Source organism: Stegastes partitus, unplaced genomic scaffold (assembly GCF_000690725.1).
Source record: "Stegastes partitus isolate 25-593 unplaced genomic scaffold, Stegastes_partitus-1.0.2 Scaffold2182, whole genome shotgun sequence".
In the NCBI taxonomy this organism is placed as follows: domain Eukaryota; kingdom Metazoa; phylum Chordata; class Actinopteri; family Pomacentridae; genus Stegastes; species Stegastes partitus.
The window spans coordinates 1-19,191 of record NW_007579913.1 but is presented as its reverse complement, the minus strand read 5'-3'; the positions used below and the strand labels follow the sequence as shown (position 1 = coordinate 19,191).

General features: G+C 41.5%; 1 protein-coding gene across 1 annotated transcript; it reads left to right on the top strand.

Annotated features, from left to right (window-relative positions):
• Positions 1–583: 583 nt before the first annotated feature.
• Positions 584–17,671, top strand: LOC103374219 (NAD(P) transhydrogenase, mitochondrial-like). The gene is made up of 12 exons (XM_008304266.1): positions 584–638; positions 2,638–2,859; positions 6,881–7,110; positions 7,885–8,102; positions 8,790–8,877; positions 8,989–9,077; positions 9,860–10,047; positions 10,494–10,627; positions 10,767–10,958; positions 12,277–12,430; positions 13,416–13,577; positions 17,466–17,671. The coding sequence occupies exons 2-12, from the start codon at positions 2,706–2,708 to the stop codon at positions 17,669–17,671; spliced, it is 1,815 nt and encodes a 604-aa protein (XP_008302488.1). The 5' UTR covers positions 584–638; positions 2,638–2,705.
• Positions 17,672–19,191: the final 1,520 nt, after the last annotated feature.

The following is a 19,191-nucleotide window of genomic DNA, read 5'->3' as shown; positions in this document are numbered from 1 at the left end:
TGGAGCCCAACTCATTTTAATTTTGCAATACACTGGCAGCTGAGTATATGTTGCTTGATGTGCAAGTTTATTTTTTAACGCATAGTTTAGCAGGAAAATGAAGCCTGGATAGAAAGAAACTGGGGAAAAAAAGAGTTTTATTGCACTTTGTTATGAATGGATGATCTAAAACTGTATTAGAGTGCCCCCTAGTGGAATGATGTGGAGTTGCATTTTCAGTGTTGGGACGCCGTTTCTGCTTTAGAATAAGATTTAAGTGTTCTCAGTAATTTGTTTGGTTTTAGTCGTGCATTTGTCTGTGTGTACCAGTGGTTTGTGTATCCAGAAATCTATTTATGCGTCCAACAAAAGACGTGTCGCTTCAGTGAAGCTTTACTTATAAATGTGAGAATATGAGACATGGACCTGCTATTGTCAGTTAACAACATGTGGGGTAAATGCTGTCATTCCAGATGCACAATAAAAGCTATTTTTAGCCGTGTAATGCCCCGTCAGTGCAGCACATCAGACGTCGGACATCCTCTGATGATGCGCCTCATCGGATCCAATAACGTTCCCGGACCGGCCGCCGCTGCAGACGCCTTCCGGGTCGACGGAGAGTTCGCCTGAGCTGCACAGAGCCCGGACTGTCTGCAAAGGTCAGTCGAGTTATCCGTCGTTAACCTCTCTCTACTCTCACTTTCCGCGCATGCATTTGTTTCGCTTTGCATTCCTGCGAGCGTGCAGTTCACCTCTTGACTCATAACCAGCATCCGCCAAAACCCCGAGGTGACTTTGTTGTGAGCTAGCGCGCCGGCTAGCTGCTGCTAGCTTCAGCCGCCCCCGTTATGTTTGTGGCGAGCGGAGACAAAAAGAGAGACGCAGAGCCCGCCTGGATGCTTATCACAGCGTCCCGAGTCACAGACAGCAACAACTGAGAGCTCTCCTGCAATGATAAATACACTTAATGCACGAGTTTTTGCGCTTCGGGTTGTTTGAATGACAGTTGTGAGGCGGCGCTGCTTTGCGGAAGCCATTGATTTGATTTAGTTTTATTGGAGGTTTAATTGGTGATAAAGGTTAACGGTGTCGTTAGCCGGAGCTTTACGGGGGTCCCGACCGGCTTTAATTCAGCCGAAATAGCACAAAGCAATGAACGTTTGTGACATAAAGGCTGTTGTGTTTTTTGCTAACCGTGAGCTAAATGTTACCCGAAACTGGGAGCTTCATATTTTTGGAGCGCAGCCACTTTTATTGGTGACGTGGTGCTTCGAGGTTTTTAAGCAGAGGTCGTGGGTTCGAGTCCAGCTCTTGACCCTTTACTGCAGGTCCTTCCCCCCGCTCTTCTTCACATATTTCCTGTCCCTCTCCTCACTTGCAACTATAATAAAGGCTAAAAAGCCCAAGAAAAAAAGATTAAGTTAAATACTACAAATAAAGAGGAGTCTTAAAGTTTCCATATTGGAGAAGCTGTTTCCTGTAAATGGCTGCAATTTATTGCTTATGAAAAATGATTAGTTGATTATTGACATTATGAACAATAAATATTATGTAATCCTATTAATTTATTAACTGGAGTTGAACATTTGCAATTTTTCTAACAGATAAAGCTTCACTGTCTAATAGAAATATTTAACTATTATCACATGAGACACAGTCAAGAGGACAACCTAAAGATGTAAATTACTTCCAGCATCTATTAGTATTTAATGTCATAATATATGTTTTAAATGGCAGAGGAGATGGAGCAATTATTACAAAAGCTATGGCTGTCATAAAGTAAATGAATGAATTAGTAATAGAAAAAAATGAATGCGTCAGGTAGCAGCATTTAAGTTTTGCGCATTCTGCAGTTAAGTTAAAGTAACACTAATAACAAAAGAAAAAATTAACCCTGGGTCAGACATGCTGTATGTTGTATGTCTAACTAGCAGGTTTTAAATTGGGATTTAGATTTGAAATCAATTAGTTGTTCAGACTTAGTAGTTTTTCCATTGCTTTGACCTTCTTTCTGAAAGTAGTCCCGTTATTCAGGCCACAAACAAGGTTAAAGTGGAGTTTATAGCCAGTCAGTTCTAGTTTAAGCTCTACTACACCAGCCACCTACCCCAGTTTATCCCAGTTCCATTATCTCCTTTTAAAGTAAACATGTGCTCCCACAGGCTGTTTACTGCCTCAGTGTCATTCAGAGGGCTGCAATTTAAAGAAGTGTCCGTGGTTGTCGGTTTAGGCCTCCGTGTCCTCTGTTAAGTCCTGATAAAAGACAGGTCGTTGAGCATTATCTCTTGTTTAATGCGCAGCTTTATAAAAGAGGTGTTTTTTTTTCCCTTTCAAAATCATAAGGAGAGGGATTGTACATATGCTTGTGTGGTAGCACAAGCATGGGGCAGTTTTATAATGTGGCTCCAGTGTGTGTTGTGTTTTGGTACAAATACAGCGTTGTCTCAGTCAATGTGACCCGCTGCATGAAAGAAAGGTCATACATATGCACTTGTTCCTCAAAGGAACAGCGAAGGACATTTTTCAGTGGAGCTTTTTCACATGTGTGCAGTTAGCCGGCAATTTCAGGGGAAAGTATTGACATTCTCACCTTCGTCGCTTTATCACCGTTCACCTCTAACCTCCCTCCCCTCTCTGTCTGTGGTGTCCCCTCCCCAGGAGGGCTGCTGTCTGTCCTGTTGAGCTCCTCCTGCAGTGCGAGTGTCAGGTGTGTGTGTGTGCGCACCATGGCGAGCCTCCTACGTGTTGTGGCAGCCAGCTGCTCAGCCCCTTTGTTCAGCGGGGTTTCCTGTGTGAAGCTGCAGAGTGGAAGCGTCGTCAGATCATCATGCGTGCGGTTTTTCAGGACTCATCAAGCTCTCGGGCGATGTGCAAGTCCAGGTAAGAGACTGTGTAGTGATGAAGGCAAACACTGTAAAGTCATTTAGCATGCAAGAGCTACCACTACAAACTGAAGCGATAAACGTTGCTGAGCTGATGTGATCATAACTAGTAATGAAGACTTTCCACTGAAGTAACGTGATCCCTGCTGCGGTCAGCTGCACATAACAACATAAGCGGTGCATGTACATCAGATGCATACAGGCTGTGATGATGTCACGCTGCCCCAGTGTCAGGAGGACATTTAAAACTTTTCCAGTCATCCTTCAGCAAACACAACTGTTGCACCCAAACAGTTTTTGTTGACAACATTCATGCCTCGATAGGCGGAAAAACAGCTAATGGCATCAGCAGAGGCCACTTCCCACTTGTTTGCACAGCCATTGTTTAATCTGTTGTATTGCTCGCTGCAGCTCAGATGTTTAATTGTTTTATTTGTTGTGTCTCATTCAAATTGTGGGGATTATGTTAAATGCAGCATTTGTTGTCAGTTCAGCCATGCAAGAGCTCGGAAAGGTGAAAGACTTTTGCAAGAGGTGAAATTGTTTAAATGAATGAAGCATTTAATTTGCCTTTTTTCTGGTTCTGGCTTTTTAACTGTGACAGTTTTGATTTAGACACTGATTGGTCAAACATGTGAGTTTCAAAGTTGTTGTTGTTTTATCAGCTAATCATCTAAAGATTAATAAAAGATGGAAATAAGTATTAGTTGCCTCTACTGGCAGCTCTACATTTCCTGGCTTTTGAGGAAAAATGCTGAGGCGGAAGATTTTTCACTGGTGTGTTACATAACCACATTGACTAGCACCTCTTTTTTTAGTTGCATGTGACCCCAGCAAGCATAGTTGGTGCATTTACATGTCAGAACACATACAGGAAACATTCCTCTTACACTCTTACATGTTGATGAGTTGGGTTTGTAAAATGTGAAACATGCTGGATGACCCAGTTTTAAGTCATCATGTTAGCTCTGTTTCTCAGCATGTCTGACCTCTTGTTGCTCTGTACTAGTAGTGGTCTGAATGCTGATACAGTGCAGTCTACGTGCATTTAGACTTCACAGCACATTTTATAGTACAAGTAAATGAGATCATAAAGGAATGGCTGGTTTTCCTCCAGTTGGAAGCTGCATTTAACACACATCTGTTGCAGTTTATAGATAGAGGTTTTGCTACTGATAACCACATCAAAGCTGCGGCACCTGTAGCTTCTCTGTACGTTCTCATGCACTTATGCATCAGGTGCATGGCAGCTGTCAACCACTTATTACACAAAGCTGACAGGGGGGCATCCAGTTAAGTGGTAGCACTCATGGACACTACTGTCCTTTGTTGGCAACTGGTGAAACTAATCCGTCATTGTGATCTAAATATACTGTGGAGTACAGTGCTAGCCGTACATTCATTTGAACGTTTATGTTTTCAGGTCAGTGCAAAAAGAAGTTGATCTAAGCGAAGATAAAGGAAATCACACAGAGGACACAGTTCAACCTCATGCAGTCGTTTTCCCTTTAACTCCTGGTTATTTATATAGGTTTAGGGTCAGTGTCTCTGCCTGCGTTTGCTTTCAGCTCCAAGGTCACACTAAGGAGACTGCAGCCCTCCGGCGTTACTCTCCATTTTTTATGCCCTCAGCTCTAGGTGACCATGCAGAGGGTGCGTGTGTGCTGTGAAGCCAGCCAGTACCAGCTGGTTGCGGGAGCTTTACGTCTGTGTGCGCTCGCTGGGTTCACGAATGTGCCAAAGTCTCGCTCTCTCTGGTTTATGGTGACAGAGGTTGACAGTCCTGCAGTTGAGGCGGCTCCAGTAACAGCTGGCAGCGTCTATTCTGGACACACAAGTATCGGCTTGCAATGTTTTAGAGGAGGGGCACAGACACGCTGCACAGACTCTGTATAGATCATTGTGCTTTGACCTCCAGGGAGCCTATAGACGTACAGTATAGACGGAGACCACGTGTTGATGTCAGACTGGATTTTTGAACTGGGAAGTGGACAAGATCACACTCTGCTTTATGAACAGACTGTTATTGGTAAAGTCTTTTTTGGTGGGACTAGTGTTTTGAAATGAATGCATCAATCGTGCTTCTAGTTAGCAGATACTACCTGCGTGAATCTATTTCCACATTGTGCCAAACGGCTGACACAGCACCGTCACACCTAGGGCAAGTTTCTTCAGGTGTGGGTTAGACAGAGAAATACAATCCAGGAAGGCAGGTTTGTGTCATGTGAGTTTATGGGCTGATCAGAGTCAAACATCACAGATTTGCTTTATACCTCCCTCTGTAAGCTCCACACAGTTTCCAGTTTAAAGGATGTCATACTATGAGATTATGACTAGTCCTGAAAGTCCAAATGTGTCGTGTGTAAACAGAAGATAATGGTCCATCACAAGTCTTTTTTGTTATAGTGGTGGATAGGTTTTTTCCTGGTGTCTACTCATTCTCAGGAGAACTTAAAGCTCCCGTTTGTTCAGTAACATGACACCCTTGGGACAGGCCACCCAGGTTTTAAACTCTAATCTCTTAGTTTTTACCTGATTGCTGCCAAAGTGAAGACAAAAGCAGGACATCCACATAGTATACCAGCAGTGGTGTGTGGTGACCTTCTGTTTGTAGACAATAAAAAAAGTCACATGGACTGCAGTGATATTTAACTGTCTTGTGTTGTGATGTTTTAGTTCAATAAGATTTGTAACAGGATGGGTCACCACAGCAGCAGCAGCAGGAGGAGGAGGAAAGACAGCAGGTTCTTGTGTTTATGTATGTTTAGGTCAAGAGACAGTGGGAAGGAGCTGCAGTGGAATTTTCCATAGGAGCCAAGCCAGCATGTGACCTGCCTGTTGCTCGGAGTCCTAGATATGAATCGAAGTGCTAAAAAAGACACTGGACTATTTTTATTTTCAGACAGTTTTTTTTTTTTCTGTCTCTGTGCTACATATTTGGTCTCTGTTTTGCCACTAAATAATCCTGTTATTTTCTCATTAATTTTATTCCTCCCTCATTTTGTCACAGGTTAAAAAAGGTCTGCTTTAGCCTTTCTCTCCCTCTGACTTTTAACTTGTGATGTTATTAATGTCAATCTGCTTGTGCTGCTAGATATAAACTGCCCTGCCACAAACAGTCAAAATGAGACTATTATTGTACAGATCGCAATGACATTAGGTGGCAGACATTGACTCTAATATATTTGACCAACCAGTGGCTCACAGCTAGCAGCATTATTAGACCAAAATAAGGATTTCTCCAAATCTAGTTTAAAGCAAATGTCAACACACCGCTTGGCTCTTACTGTGACAGACCTTGACAGTCTGCTTTCAAAGGCCATTGCGCATACGGTGCAGTATTTATGGTAAACACAGTTCTGAGCTGTGTGAAAGAAGCTGTCTGTTCATGCAGCTGTTGTAACGATCAATTAAATGAATGAATAGCTGATGTAGCGGCTATTTCAAAAAACAACAGACATCCGCACTGAACCACAGGAGTGCAAGGTTTCTAACACTGAAGACGAAGTAATCCGTTTAAGTCCATTTATTTCCATTGAAAACAGAACATTACACGTCCATGTTGTCCTCAGGTGGAAAATCTGTGAGCTCCAACACCTGTAGCTCATTCAAACAAAATAACAACGTCATAGGCGTCCTTATAAGGGGAGGATCTTATCTTTACCCAATAAAATAAAGTTTTTAAATTGTTTTATCAACTAAACTTGATCTTAAATCAGTATTTCTGTTTTTAACGTTAGATTTTACTCTTAGCTTTTAACACAGGTAATTTCTGTATAATTTCAAAATAATATTTAAAGTTTTTAGCTTTTTTTTTTTTACCGTATATGGCTCTCACAGCTGTATAGAGGTAAAGATGTTTGCCTTCAACATATAAAGTGTTTAAGAAAACCAGAAATAACTGTTGACTTCTCATGAGTTTGCAGGCAATCTGTCATCAGTAAAGAATGACATTAAACGACTACATCAGTTGTCTCTTCTCTCACATGCTCCTGTGTTGTTTCTCGTTTCCTCTCCAGGTATTCCATACAAACAACTCACAGTCGGTGTTCCCAAAGAAATTTTCCAGAATGAGCGTCGCGTGGCGCTGTCTCCCGCCGGCGTCCAGGCGCTCATCAAACAGGGCTTCAATGTCGTCGTGGAGTCTGGAGCCGGAGAGCCTTCCAAGTTCCCTGATGAGCAGTACACCCAGGCTGGAGCAACAATTAAAGACCTGAAAGATGTCTTGGCGTCTGATGTGGTGGTTAAGGTAGGTTTAAAGCGAAGAGCGAGACGGAGGAGGCAGAGGAGGCATGTGAGGTTGTTGGACGAAACCCTGCGTTCAGTTAAAAATGTCAGAAATGTGTTATTTGAGGAACTGGTGAAGCAGAGGTAATGAACGAGGGATAATGGAAGGAACAGGGTGGGCCAGTCAGCGTTTCGAAGATGGCAGCGGCTTTTGGCCGACGATCTGTGTCTTTTGGTGTTGGGTGCAGGAGGGAAATGAGGAATGACAGAGCATGGGAATGTGGAAAAGGAACAGTGTGGCGAGGCCAAGACAATTAACTGCCAAATATGTCTTCACTTCAGACACGGTGGTTAAGGAAACAGAACGATTTGGAAAATGGAAACCAGGATTATGCTTTGATTGATTTTCCTCTTCAGTAAACATTCCTGGTCAAATGTTTGTCAGCTAGTAAGAAAAAAAGAGTACATGTAAGTCGAGGATTTTTGATATGCTCAGAGGTTTGGATAAAGAAAGATGACAGGAGGAAGAGGAAAAATGTGGGAACAAACCATATGTCAAGAATGGGCCACATAGGGCTTTGTCTAAAATCAGAAAAATGCCCACATGGAAAGTGAGAAAGTGAGAAAGGAAACAATTATGCTACTCTACAGGATATCTGATTTACATCCTGGAGTCAAAACACTGATTAAGGCAATCAAAAGAGTACTCTGGTAAAGAGACGGTATATTCGTTGTTGATTTTCTCAGATCAGATGTGTAGAATGATCAAACTCCACCTGAATGTCTTTGCTTACAGGTCCGTGCTCCCATTTTCAACCCTGCTGTGGGTGTCCATGAGGTGGAGATGATGAAGGACGCAGCTACTTTAATCAGCTTCATCTACCCAGCTCAGAACCCTGAGCTGATGGACATGTTGTCCCAGAAGAAGGCAACCGTCGTGGCGATGGATCAGGTGCCCAGAGTCACCATCGCTCAGGGTTACGACGCGCTGAGCTCCATGGCAAACATCGCAGGGTACGTATGCGGCACCTTTAATGCAAGTCGTGGTGTTCGCAGCTTTTTGTCTGGAAGCTCAAGAGTTTAGCCGTTGTTGGAGTCTCTGGAAGTTACTGTTTTACTTTTACATGAATGACTTTAACTGTCAACCAAACATAAACCACTGGACTGGCTGCTATACCATGCACACAGCTTTCCCTTATTGATAAGAAAAACTGACATGGTGTATTTACAGTATGTGTGTGTCCTCTGTATTATTATACTCATGACTTACTTATTTTGCCATACTTTTAAAATAAACAAAGCGAACAGTTGCAGCTCAAGTTGGCAGAATGTTTAGCTAAAAACATTTCCAACTTAAACTCACTACAAAGCTAAAAAAGAAAAAAGTATATTTTCTGGCACAGCACCATCAGGAGTGACAAGAGTTTTTATACTTCATTAAACTGTCTCAGTTATTTGCTCTCAGTCTTGTCAACAGACATTTTACTTTACATCCACAGACTCATCTTTAATTTATATATCAGGCTCATGACTATAAAAAGAAAACACTGCGTATGTTTTTTTTTCTGTATTAGTACATCTGCAGCCTTTGTTTTAATACTTTAAATTATAGGAACATGTTAAACATGTAAAAGTACGGTTCATGGTTATTGTCCGTATTCATTATTTTTCATTGTTTTCTATAATTCCCGGTCATTCCAGGTACAAGGCAGTTGTGCTGGCAGCTAACAGCTTTGGACGGTTTTTCACTGGACAAATCACAGCAGCTGGTAAAGTGCCACCTGCAAAGGTGTGTAGTATTAGTGAGTGTGTTTCTATAGTTAGCATTAATTTTATTTTGAATGGAAGAAATATCTGTACTAGTCATCTCTAACCAACTATTGCACGTGTTTGTGAATAGGTGCTGATCATCGGAGGAGGTGTGGCTGGTTTGGCAGCAGCTGGCAGTGCCAGGGCCATGGGAGCCATCGTCAGAGGATTTGATACCAGGTTTGTTTAAGAAGTTCAGATTTAGATGAAATTAATGCCCTGTTTAGCAACTCTTATGGCTGTTAATATTAATGAGATTGAACTGGTGGCTGCAATGGTTGCATCTGGTGTTTCATGACAGAGCCAACCAGAGTAAAATATACAAAGGAATGTATTTCCATTTGAACACTTTTCTTGTGAAGCAGCAACAGTAGGAACTAGAACTTTTTCTTGTGAATCTCTCATACCTACCTCTAACAGTGAATGTTGCCATATGGGGAGGGACTTGGTGAATGTAATACAATAGATGCTGACTGTAGATGGTATGAAATTGTGGTTTGAGTAAATGAAAACCTCAGAGATGTTAGATTTAACTTTATCCGTTTAAATATTGTACCTTTCAGTTGCATGTAGCAACAATTTTGTTCTGTGTCAGTACTTTTAAGAACAAACATAGCAACTCAGCTTTTGATCAAAAGTAGGACTTAAACTGACATTTATTTTCAGTATTGATTAATCAGCTGATTCTTTTCTTCATTAATTGATGTCTATAAATACCAGAAATTGGGGAAAGCTGCCTTGCTTTGTCCAAAACCCAGACATTTCCAGTGTAATGGGATTTTTTTGCATAAACTGACAGAAACCATGACTTCATTTTCCAAATAGTTGCCAGTAAAGTAATCATTTCCTTGACTAATCTTTGTCATTTAATTCACATACAGCATGTGTTGTCTAATTTTCCATCTCAGATGTTTTCTGCCTGAATCCTTCTGACACCTCGTCTCTCTCCCTTTTCCTCTCAGAGCTGCAGCTTTGGAGCAGTTCAAATCTCTGGGCGCAGAACCCCTGGAGGTGGAGTTGAAGGAGTCAGGAGAAGGACAGGGAGGCTACGCCAAGGAAATGTCCAAGGAGTTCATCGAGGAGGAGATGAAGCTGTTTGCCAGGCAGTGTCAGGAGGTGGACATTGTCATCAGCACTGCTCTCATCCCTGGTATGCTGACATGCACAAACTCATTACCTACGTGCAAATACAGGCTGTAAATCTAAAAAGTGAAGAGCACCGTCCTTGAAATCAAGGCTACATAAACAGTTTTCTGTCGGTCTGTCTGTAATATCAAATGCTTTGGGTAGGTAGAATAATTCTGAAGTATATAAAAACAAATCTCAGAAGAATGACCATTAAAAATAACTTTATCAGCTTCACATTTCTTCCATTAATGTTTGGCTCTCAACAGTTTCTGGACATAGTTGAGTATGAATGAGTTGAATATGAGTCACTTGTTGGATCAAACTATGGAATGGAGGATTTTTCTCTTGAAAGTTTTCAACCATTTTTTTCCCTCAACATATTTGATTTGAAGCTTAGTTCAATGTGACAAGCAAGAGATTAGGTTTGGTTCTCAGTGACGCCTCCGTGTCTGTCTTTTAACATTGCAGGTAAGCGGGCGCCCATCCTAATCACCAAGCCGATGGTAGAGAGCATGAAGGATGGGTCGGTGGTGGTGGACTTGGCTGCAGAGGCTGGTGGAAACATTGAGACCACAGTACCTGGAGAGCTGTCAGTATACAAGGTCAGCGCAGTCCAAACACACTTTTACTAATCACAAGGCTTTTTTTTTTTGGCTTAGGTTGATTGTTTGTTGTCCTACATCAGTCACTGTTGTCTTCTCCTCCAACCGATTTTCCTTTTCATCATTTTCTGTATTTCAGGGAGTGACCCATATTGGTTTCACGGACCTGCCCAGCCGTTTACCAACACAGTCCAGCACTCTGTACTCAAACAACATCACCAAGCTGATGCGGGCAATCAGCCCCGACAAGGACAACTTTTACCTCGATGTCAAGGAGGCGTTTGACTACGGAACCATGGATCACGTTGTCAGAGGCTCTACTGTTATGCAGGTATGAGGTCTCATACATGCAAATACAGCTAGTGTAAAGGTGAGATTTTTATGTGATATGCAGGTTGCAGCACAGAAAGAACCCGAGAATCAAGGCAGTTAATAGAGAATCATTCAGCATGTTGTAGCTCCCTGCCACAGTCACTAGATGTCACCATAAGGACACATTCTGTCAGTATATCTTAGCATCACACATGCAGACAGGTGTTTGGTTTTCTATCTTTATATTTCAGCTGAAGCAGGCACAGCATAGAGAACATTGAATCACTTCTTGTGTCACTGTAGCAAATAAATGACTATAAATGATTCTAAATGAAAAACACAGGTAAGAAAGTTCTCTTTTGTACTCAGATATTAGCGTCATTTTATTGTCATTTTTGATTAAGCTGTCAAGTGAGGTATAATGCACAGTAATCAATGACAAACAAAAGATAAATCTAAACTAATAGCAGGTTGTTAAAGTGTTCAAATAACTAAAAGTTTATGGATTAACTAGTTTATGATTTCCAAAAAACTGAAAAGTGCCCATGTGTGGTGATAATCTAACTTCTACTTTACCAACAGTAAAGGAAAAGTGTGACTCGCTGTTAGTTCCTGATCGATTTCACCTCCTTGTCGGGGATCTTCGTACATGAATGGGCACGACTCCCTCACTTTGAAACTTTAAAAAAACACTTGTATATCAAACCCATTGCTGTCTGATGCTGCAGGTGTTTAATAAACTCAGAGTAAAGACTCCTAAAAACAGATGGGAGCAACAAACTAAACTGTGACTGTATGACAGCCGACCTGTCTGATGTGAAGAAAAGCCCACAGTGTGACTTGGCGTTTGGTCTTGATGTGGACTGATGCTGCCTCCATGTTGGAAATTATTTATAATTACAAGCAATTAGCATAGTTAGTGCCACCGCTCTTCCATGTGTTCTAATACTTTGGAGTTGCTTTTATAGATTCTGCTGCTGTCTGATACTTCTGGTATTTATTAAAGCCAGAGGAACGACTCTTGAACAAACATCGGTGCTGAAATGTGGAAAAAGAATTTCCCTTAATCACTTCACACAACTCAAAGTACCATTACTGGGTGCAGTTCAGACTTGTGCCACGTTGAAAGTGACATGGAAATGTACTAAGTTGGACCTAGTGGGATCGCTGTCAGGGAAAAGTGACCGGGGTGCTCATTCAGACGACATGTTCTGATTAACGGAAACGAGTGCTTGTCTGAAAGAGGCTTTAAATATAGATCACATCCAGTAATTTGATGATTCAGAATTTTTTCTTTGCTTTTTTTTTTCACTCTTTCTGTTTATTTTCACCTCCAGAATGGAAAGAACCTGTTCCCTGCTCCTCAGCCCAACAACGTGCCCGTCGCAGCTCCCCCTAAACCCAAGTCTGTGCAGGAACTGGAGGCAGAGAAAGCCTCACAGGTCTCCCCCTTCAAGGCTACACTCACTACAGCTGGCGCGTACACTGGAGGTCAGTTGCTGGTAGAGAAATGAGGGAGATGCTAAATCAGAGTGAAGTGCTCATTTATATGCTTGACTCTTTTGTATTGTCATCATTGGGTCTTAAGGGAGGTTTGAGGTCTGCCATAAGGTGAAGGATGGGTTAATAACAAGCTTTTAGGTCACTGCTGGAATGTGCACAGGAGGCGAGAAGTGACAGGAGCACATTACAAGGGTGCACACACACACACACACACACACACACACACACACAGGCACCCTGTTAGTGTCAGGAAGTGTGCATTGTAAAAACAGTGTCATGCTGAGTGTTTGTTTGAAGTAGCGCTGTAGTGTGGAGTTCCCATGGTGCTGCGCAGCGCTCTGTGTAAGTGCACCACACGTAGTTAATGCGGTTCACACATTGTTCAGGTGCTTGAGTAGTTTCCTACTTAACACCACCACACGGCTACTGATGTTAGGCGCTCCTTTTCTTAAAAGGGGAGAGCTGGCTTAGTGCTTATTAGCCTGGTGTGTAATTCAGCCATTTTAATATTTTAGGTTGACTGTCACAGACGGACTCATTTCAAGTTCAGCTTCTCAAATGTAAACAGACGAACAGCTCTTTGACTGATAACTCCACCTGTCTGTTGAAGTAAAAGGAAACTGGGCCAGCATGGGTGGCCAAGTTCCCACCACATCTTAAGATCAGCTGAATGTGCTTAGATCTGCCAAACCCAGAGCTCATTCATACTTTTCAAACTGCCACGTCAAAAGATGCTAACAAGCTAAGAAAGGGGGAAAAAAATAGTCATTTTGTCTGACTTTTCTTCAAGTTTTGAATACTTTTCCCCCTCTTCTGTTTGTCTTAAACCTTCACATGTTCAATCCGGCACAAGGGTTCACCAGTGGATGTGGTTTTTGTATCAGTCTGTTAATCTGTCCCCACATAAACGATAATACCTTCTGCTGCAGTTGCTCAGATTTTATTACTTTAACTCTGTCTCCTTTTGTTGCAGGCGTTGCCACCCTGCTGAGTCTGGGCCTGTCGGCTCCCAACGCCGCCTTCACTCAGATGGTCACCACCTTTGGTCTGGCCACCATCGTGGGATACCACACAGTGTGGGGAGTCACTCCTGCTCTGCACTCTCCGCTCATGTCTGTCACCAACGCCATCTCAGGTTAGTCGTGTTTCACATGGCCTGTGCAATGAGGGAGTTAGACTTTTGTTCAGTGAAGTCATTTGCTTTCCAATCGCACACAAATGCATCATCCTGCACCTTCAGTTAGAACATATATGGACTAAATGTTATAAAATGTTCAACACTATGAAATTCACAGTCATTTAAAATCTACCTCATGATAACTTGTCACATATAGCTGTATAACATCCCAAAATCTCTTTCACATTTGGTGTGGACTCAAACATGTGTCTTGCCCACCCAATCAGAAGTTTTTACAAAATAGAAATGTCTTATTCAAAGACACAACCTGCTCTGACTCATACGTGGATTGGAACAAATATTGTAAATATTAGTTACCTCAAGTTTATGCTCATCACACATTTTTATGTCAGGGATTATATTAACTTGAACTCTAACTTTGAACCTCCTCATTACTGTTCTACTTTTCTAACATCTCAACTACCTACCACCCAAGCTGCCCATCGATTACGTCTACTGAAATATAGCCGGTTAGAGCTGGCCCTGACGTCAACACTCAAAACTGCATTTCTCTCGCTGAGATAATTTTGAGATGTTTAATCTACATAATGTACAACATTAAGTTTATGCATTTACCGACTGGACTTGGAACTAATTCACATGATTACATTTTGATGAGAATAAATTTAAATTGGTAATAAATTCACAGTTTTGGTAATTTGAAACATTGGGTTGGTTGTCCAGGTCTCCATAAATGTGTAGTTTTTACTTACCTTCACACAAACTTCACACAAAATCAGTCGTATAATGTCAGAAGTTGTTCCTGAGCCTCATTGTCTGGATGTTAATAGAGCTTTGTTGTCCACCAGGAGGAAAGGTTATCAGGCACTCTCCAAAACACATTATATGTAAAATAATTACAGGAAATAACCAAACTGCATTTAATTACACACAAATCACAACAGTTAAAGTACAAATAAAATATTTAACACACAAAAGAAAGACCTGCATTTTGTCCGTCCAGCAGGCCTCTATAGCCTTGCTGCTGTTTTTTTGTTTTTTTTTGCTATTTAGTCCAAATAAAAGTTTTAAAGATTGTGTCCTCATTGTTGCTGCTGCTTAACACAGAGGGGTTAAGAGGTTAGGAAGGTAAATGCATGTGTGTGTTCTCATACCTTTGATCCCTCTAAAGCCCCACACCGGGGTAGGAAGTAACACACCGTCTGTGATCTTTGAGGGTCGGGGAAGTCCTCCTTCGCCTGTTCACTCGTGCACACTGCCGCGCACGTCCGACCCGGCAGCGCAACAGCTAAGAGACACTTCTCACTTTCTTTAAAACTTTATTAGCGACACCTACACCCTGTTCACATGTCGCCGTCTTCACACCATCTCCGTCATGTCGGTGCCCTTTTTATTTTCTGCCTGCTTGAAATTTACTACCTGTGACTTTTTCAAACGGCATCATTAATGGGATCACGCTAACAGCCATAAGTTCACAAGATCATTATTGAATATTAGTAGCTCAGTTTAAGGAATTACTTTGCGCTCAAGTTTCCTTTAAGGTTTTCCTTTTTGTGTGTTGTCTGCCCTCCATCTGTCCTCTCCTCCATCTCCTCCCCGTCTTTCCTCTCTGTCCAGGTATTTTTTGGGATTTGGCTAAGACTCATTACCTTTTTTTTTTCTGTCACTGGCTGACTGCGGTTATGGAAACAGACCAGTAGAATTCTGTTGTTGTTGTGCCAGGCATCATAAAGACGCACACACACACCATCACTCGCAGACATTAGGGAATCCTGTTGGAATTTAGGGTCTGAATGAGGGACAGTTATATTCTTCATGGGGAGATTATAGTGTTACAACCAGTAGTGACTCTGACTGGTGGGTCATCTTAAACTCTTCAGATACTGGTTTCATATCCAGTGGCTCGCTGAAGCACGTCTTCACATCTGATGACGGATAGAAATGCTTTAATCTACTTGAGAGCACTGATTCACTCTCTGCTGTAGCTCTGTTTGTCACAGAGTCACACCTACAGGACGTTAGCCCACCCAGTTTACATCTGTGTGTGTCACAGTTGGTGTTTGCGTGTCCACTGATGCCTATTGGCTTTCTTCCTGGCTAATCAGTTCATTGTGGTGGACAGACGGGCCTTAGATCTCCACCTAGATGGTGTAACTGTACCCGTTTTCTTCTTTCTTCTTTTGTAAAATTACAAATTCTTGGCTTTATCTTTGTCTTTTGTCAGTGACCAGGTTGTGCTTTCACGTTGGCCTCAGGATAGCCTCTTTTATAGGAGCATGATGGATGTGGATATATAGTGTGTTACCCAAAGTGACTAATGTTTGTCTCTCTGTGTAACCCAATACAGGCCACAGGGCAGCAGATTGCAGCTATAATTTCTGTAATTTATATTTCTTGCTTCTGTCAGAACCCATTTTAAACCAACGTTTTTCAGTAATTTTAGGCTAAATATTATCGAGGATAACGAGGCTGAAATAAAATAGTGTAAACCAGCAGTTAATACCTAAAAATATCCAATGAAAGGCTTGACATTTGGTACTTAGGCACCATATTCAATAATCAGAGGCAGATTAACTGCACACAAAAATCATAAATCACAAGCTTTTATATTACTCTGGGTCTAAGACAAGACTGCAAGGCATCTAACATCAACGAAGGGGCAGATATTATCTGCATGAAACCCAAAGATTATCTTTAAAAACCCACAGATAAAAATGTAGGAAGCAGGGTCATCGGGTGACCAAGAGGTTTACGGTGCTGATCATAAACATTCCTGGTTCATGTTCAGGGATCTTTATTGCCTGTCATACATCTATGTAGTTAAGAAATGCTTAAAAAAGTAAAATGAGGGAAGTTCTGGGACACAGGTTTGAAGCTGGTGTTTGATAAAATGTAAGAGATGTTACTTCATGTTGGATCAAAAAAAAAAAAGTATGTAAAGTTTAAATGAAAAGAGAATTTGTAGGTGGTTTAAAAATTTGACACATATTCACAAAAAGTGTGTTAGATTTTTAAAATGTGAAAAAAAAGAGGCAAGAATTGATGCAAATAAACAACAACACCCCAATATAGTTAATGAACTATGAAAAGTGTGTGTACTTGAAGGCACACAGAAGAATGTTGTAGTTTGGGTGAGATGTTTATGGATGTGACAAGGATGTAATAAGAGCAAAACACGCTAGTTGTGCAGAAAATTGATTTAGCAGCATCTTGACACACTTTTGGGAAGTTTTATGTTACAAACCAAACAACAAATGTTTTAAAAAGCCCAAAATTGTGCAGATTGTTCTCGCTGTTGTCTCTGTTGTTACACTTCACATTTAAAATTAGCTTGTTTTTGCATTACAGAAATGGTGATAAATGGTCAAAGCTTTGTGTAGAAGCTCATAGACAAAACAAATAAAAGCCGACTTTCCCTCTAGAAAAAAAAAAAAAAAAGGTCAGATTTTCCTTTTTCCTCATTTGAAAGTCATGTACAGCCCTGTTGACTTTAAACACAAACACGCACACACTCTGTACCTGTTAGTCAACTTAAATTGCACACAGTCACAAGTCTCCCACAGCGCTGTGAATAGCATCCCACTGCCTGTAAATCATTACAGGTCTGATCTTATCAAGATTTCCTGAGCCTCTTTTGGGAGAAGCACACACACACACACTCCCTTTCACCCTTCTTTTTTTTTATTTTTATCGCTGCATCTTTCTGTTTCCTTCTTTTTCCAATGTGGGAAGCAAACAGTATTCTGAGCCAGTAGATGTGCTGATTAAACAAACGACTGAATTAATTTTTTTTGACAATCTGTGCTGTTTTGTTTTTCTCAATGCCTCGTGTTGTGTCGTATGAAATTGTGAGTTAATAAATCCTGGAACATGGGTTGTGTGCAGGTCTGACAGCTGTGGGTGGTCTGTCCCTGATGGGAGGCGGCTACACCCCGAGTTCTTCTGCTGAGACACTGGCTGTGCTCGCCGCCTTCATCTCTTCGGTCAACATTGCCGGTGAGTCACGCGAACACAGACACCTCACAGCGATCCCCGCTGCCAGTCACAGCGATCCCCGAGCCAACAAAATATCAACTTCGGCTGAAGATTGAGGAGTTTTATATTGATTGTACAATAACATCATTTCGAACCAAGTTTTGCAGCTGCCCTTTCTGCCCACCTGCTCAGACCAGAGTCGGTGGCTCTGGCTTGGACCACACACACACATCAATTCCTGCTATTACCCTTAATAATTCCCGTTATAATGACAAAGTGTTCCTGGAGTCATTATAATACTCATCACTCTGTAATAGTCCTGGGAAACGGAGTGGCCCTCCGGGGCTGAGCCATGAATTGGTTTTAATTTCTCCTATTAGCTCACGGCCAGGCATCAGGGCAGCCTCTGATGCAAGCAAATGACTGGTTTGACTGGCATGGATCAGTTCAGCCTGTTTGTTAAAATGCACCGAAGCTCTCTCTGAGTATTGTGTGTGTGAGAGATGCAGGACACCGCAAGGTTCAAGCTCAAGCCAAGGCCGTGAATCTAACCACAAATCACGAGCCCTTTAGACTCTGTGGAATTACTCTTCAAACTGTTTTAGATTTTTTCCTAACGAAAGCATGCTAGAATACCACAGCCTTCATAGACATACCTACCCGCTGTTTAATTTCATTTTTGATGTCGTCTTTGGGTTCGGTTCCACACGCACATTTCTGAGCCGCTTACCACATTACCCATAAACCCATGGGAACGGGGGGGAAAAAAAAAACATTCCATGGAAAGAGACGAAACTACAATGGTGAGATTTAGCTCCAATAAAACACACATATCTCCACAGTAATGCGATGTGGGAATGCATAAAAGACACCTGCGCCTGTTGAGTGTCATGAGCCGAATATGTTCAGTTTCTCACAATTCAGATGTCGAAGAGCACAGCGTCGGTCATTAACTTCACTATTTTCCTCTTATTGCTCCAAATTACTCATTTCAATTAGGGACCTAAACTTTGCTTCAGACTCTAATCATAAAATAAACATACCTCAAGACAGTACATAGAGATGGCTACGAGCACAAATGAAGAGTTCATTTGCAAAAACAGATAACTGCATCTTTACAAACCCTCAGAAAACCCACTTTTTCATCGTCTACCTGAGACAATATCAATCAAACTTAAGTTATCTCTATTTTTGTCATTTCTACTGAGTCAAATCCACTCAGCTTCAGTTTGATTGATATCATCTCAAGCAAATAACAAACTGAAAATGAATTGCTCCGTAAATCACAGCCCCTCTTATCTCCTTTGAGGAAAAAGCATAGTTTTTAAGGGGGAAATATATTTTCTGATATTGTTGGGTTTCTTGATTGAGTGATATCTGTGCACTAGAGCTGGACCCGAATAGCTGAATAGCCGACTGTTCGTTCGCTGTGCTGCAATCAGGATATCAGTTTTGATCTCTTTCTTCAAGGCAAACCCATCACATTGTTGAACACCGTATATTAAGACGTCATGTTTTCAGTGACAGTTTTGCACACATTTGAACATCACATTTCACAAATACCTTCAAACCTCGTCCTGAGTTTTTAGTCAGATTCAGTACTTCTGTTGTGTTCAGTGTCAGATGTAGGATCTTA

Excerpts from the sequence above, each read along its gene's own strand:
- LOC103374219 (XM_008304266.1), top strand. The coding sequence starts at position 2,706 with ATGGCGAGCCTCCTACGTGTTGTGGCAGCCAGCTGCTCAGCCCCTTTG. Across the intron at positions 7,111-7,884 it reads CGTCTGATGTGGTGGTTAAG|GTCCGTGCTCCCATTTTCAA; the intron begins GTAGGTTTAAAG and ends CTTTGCTTACAG. Across the intron at positions 13,578-17,465 it reads TGTCACCAACGCCATCTCAG|GTCTGACAGCTGTGGGTGGT; the intron begins GTTAGTCGTGTT and ends GGTTGTGTGCAG.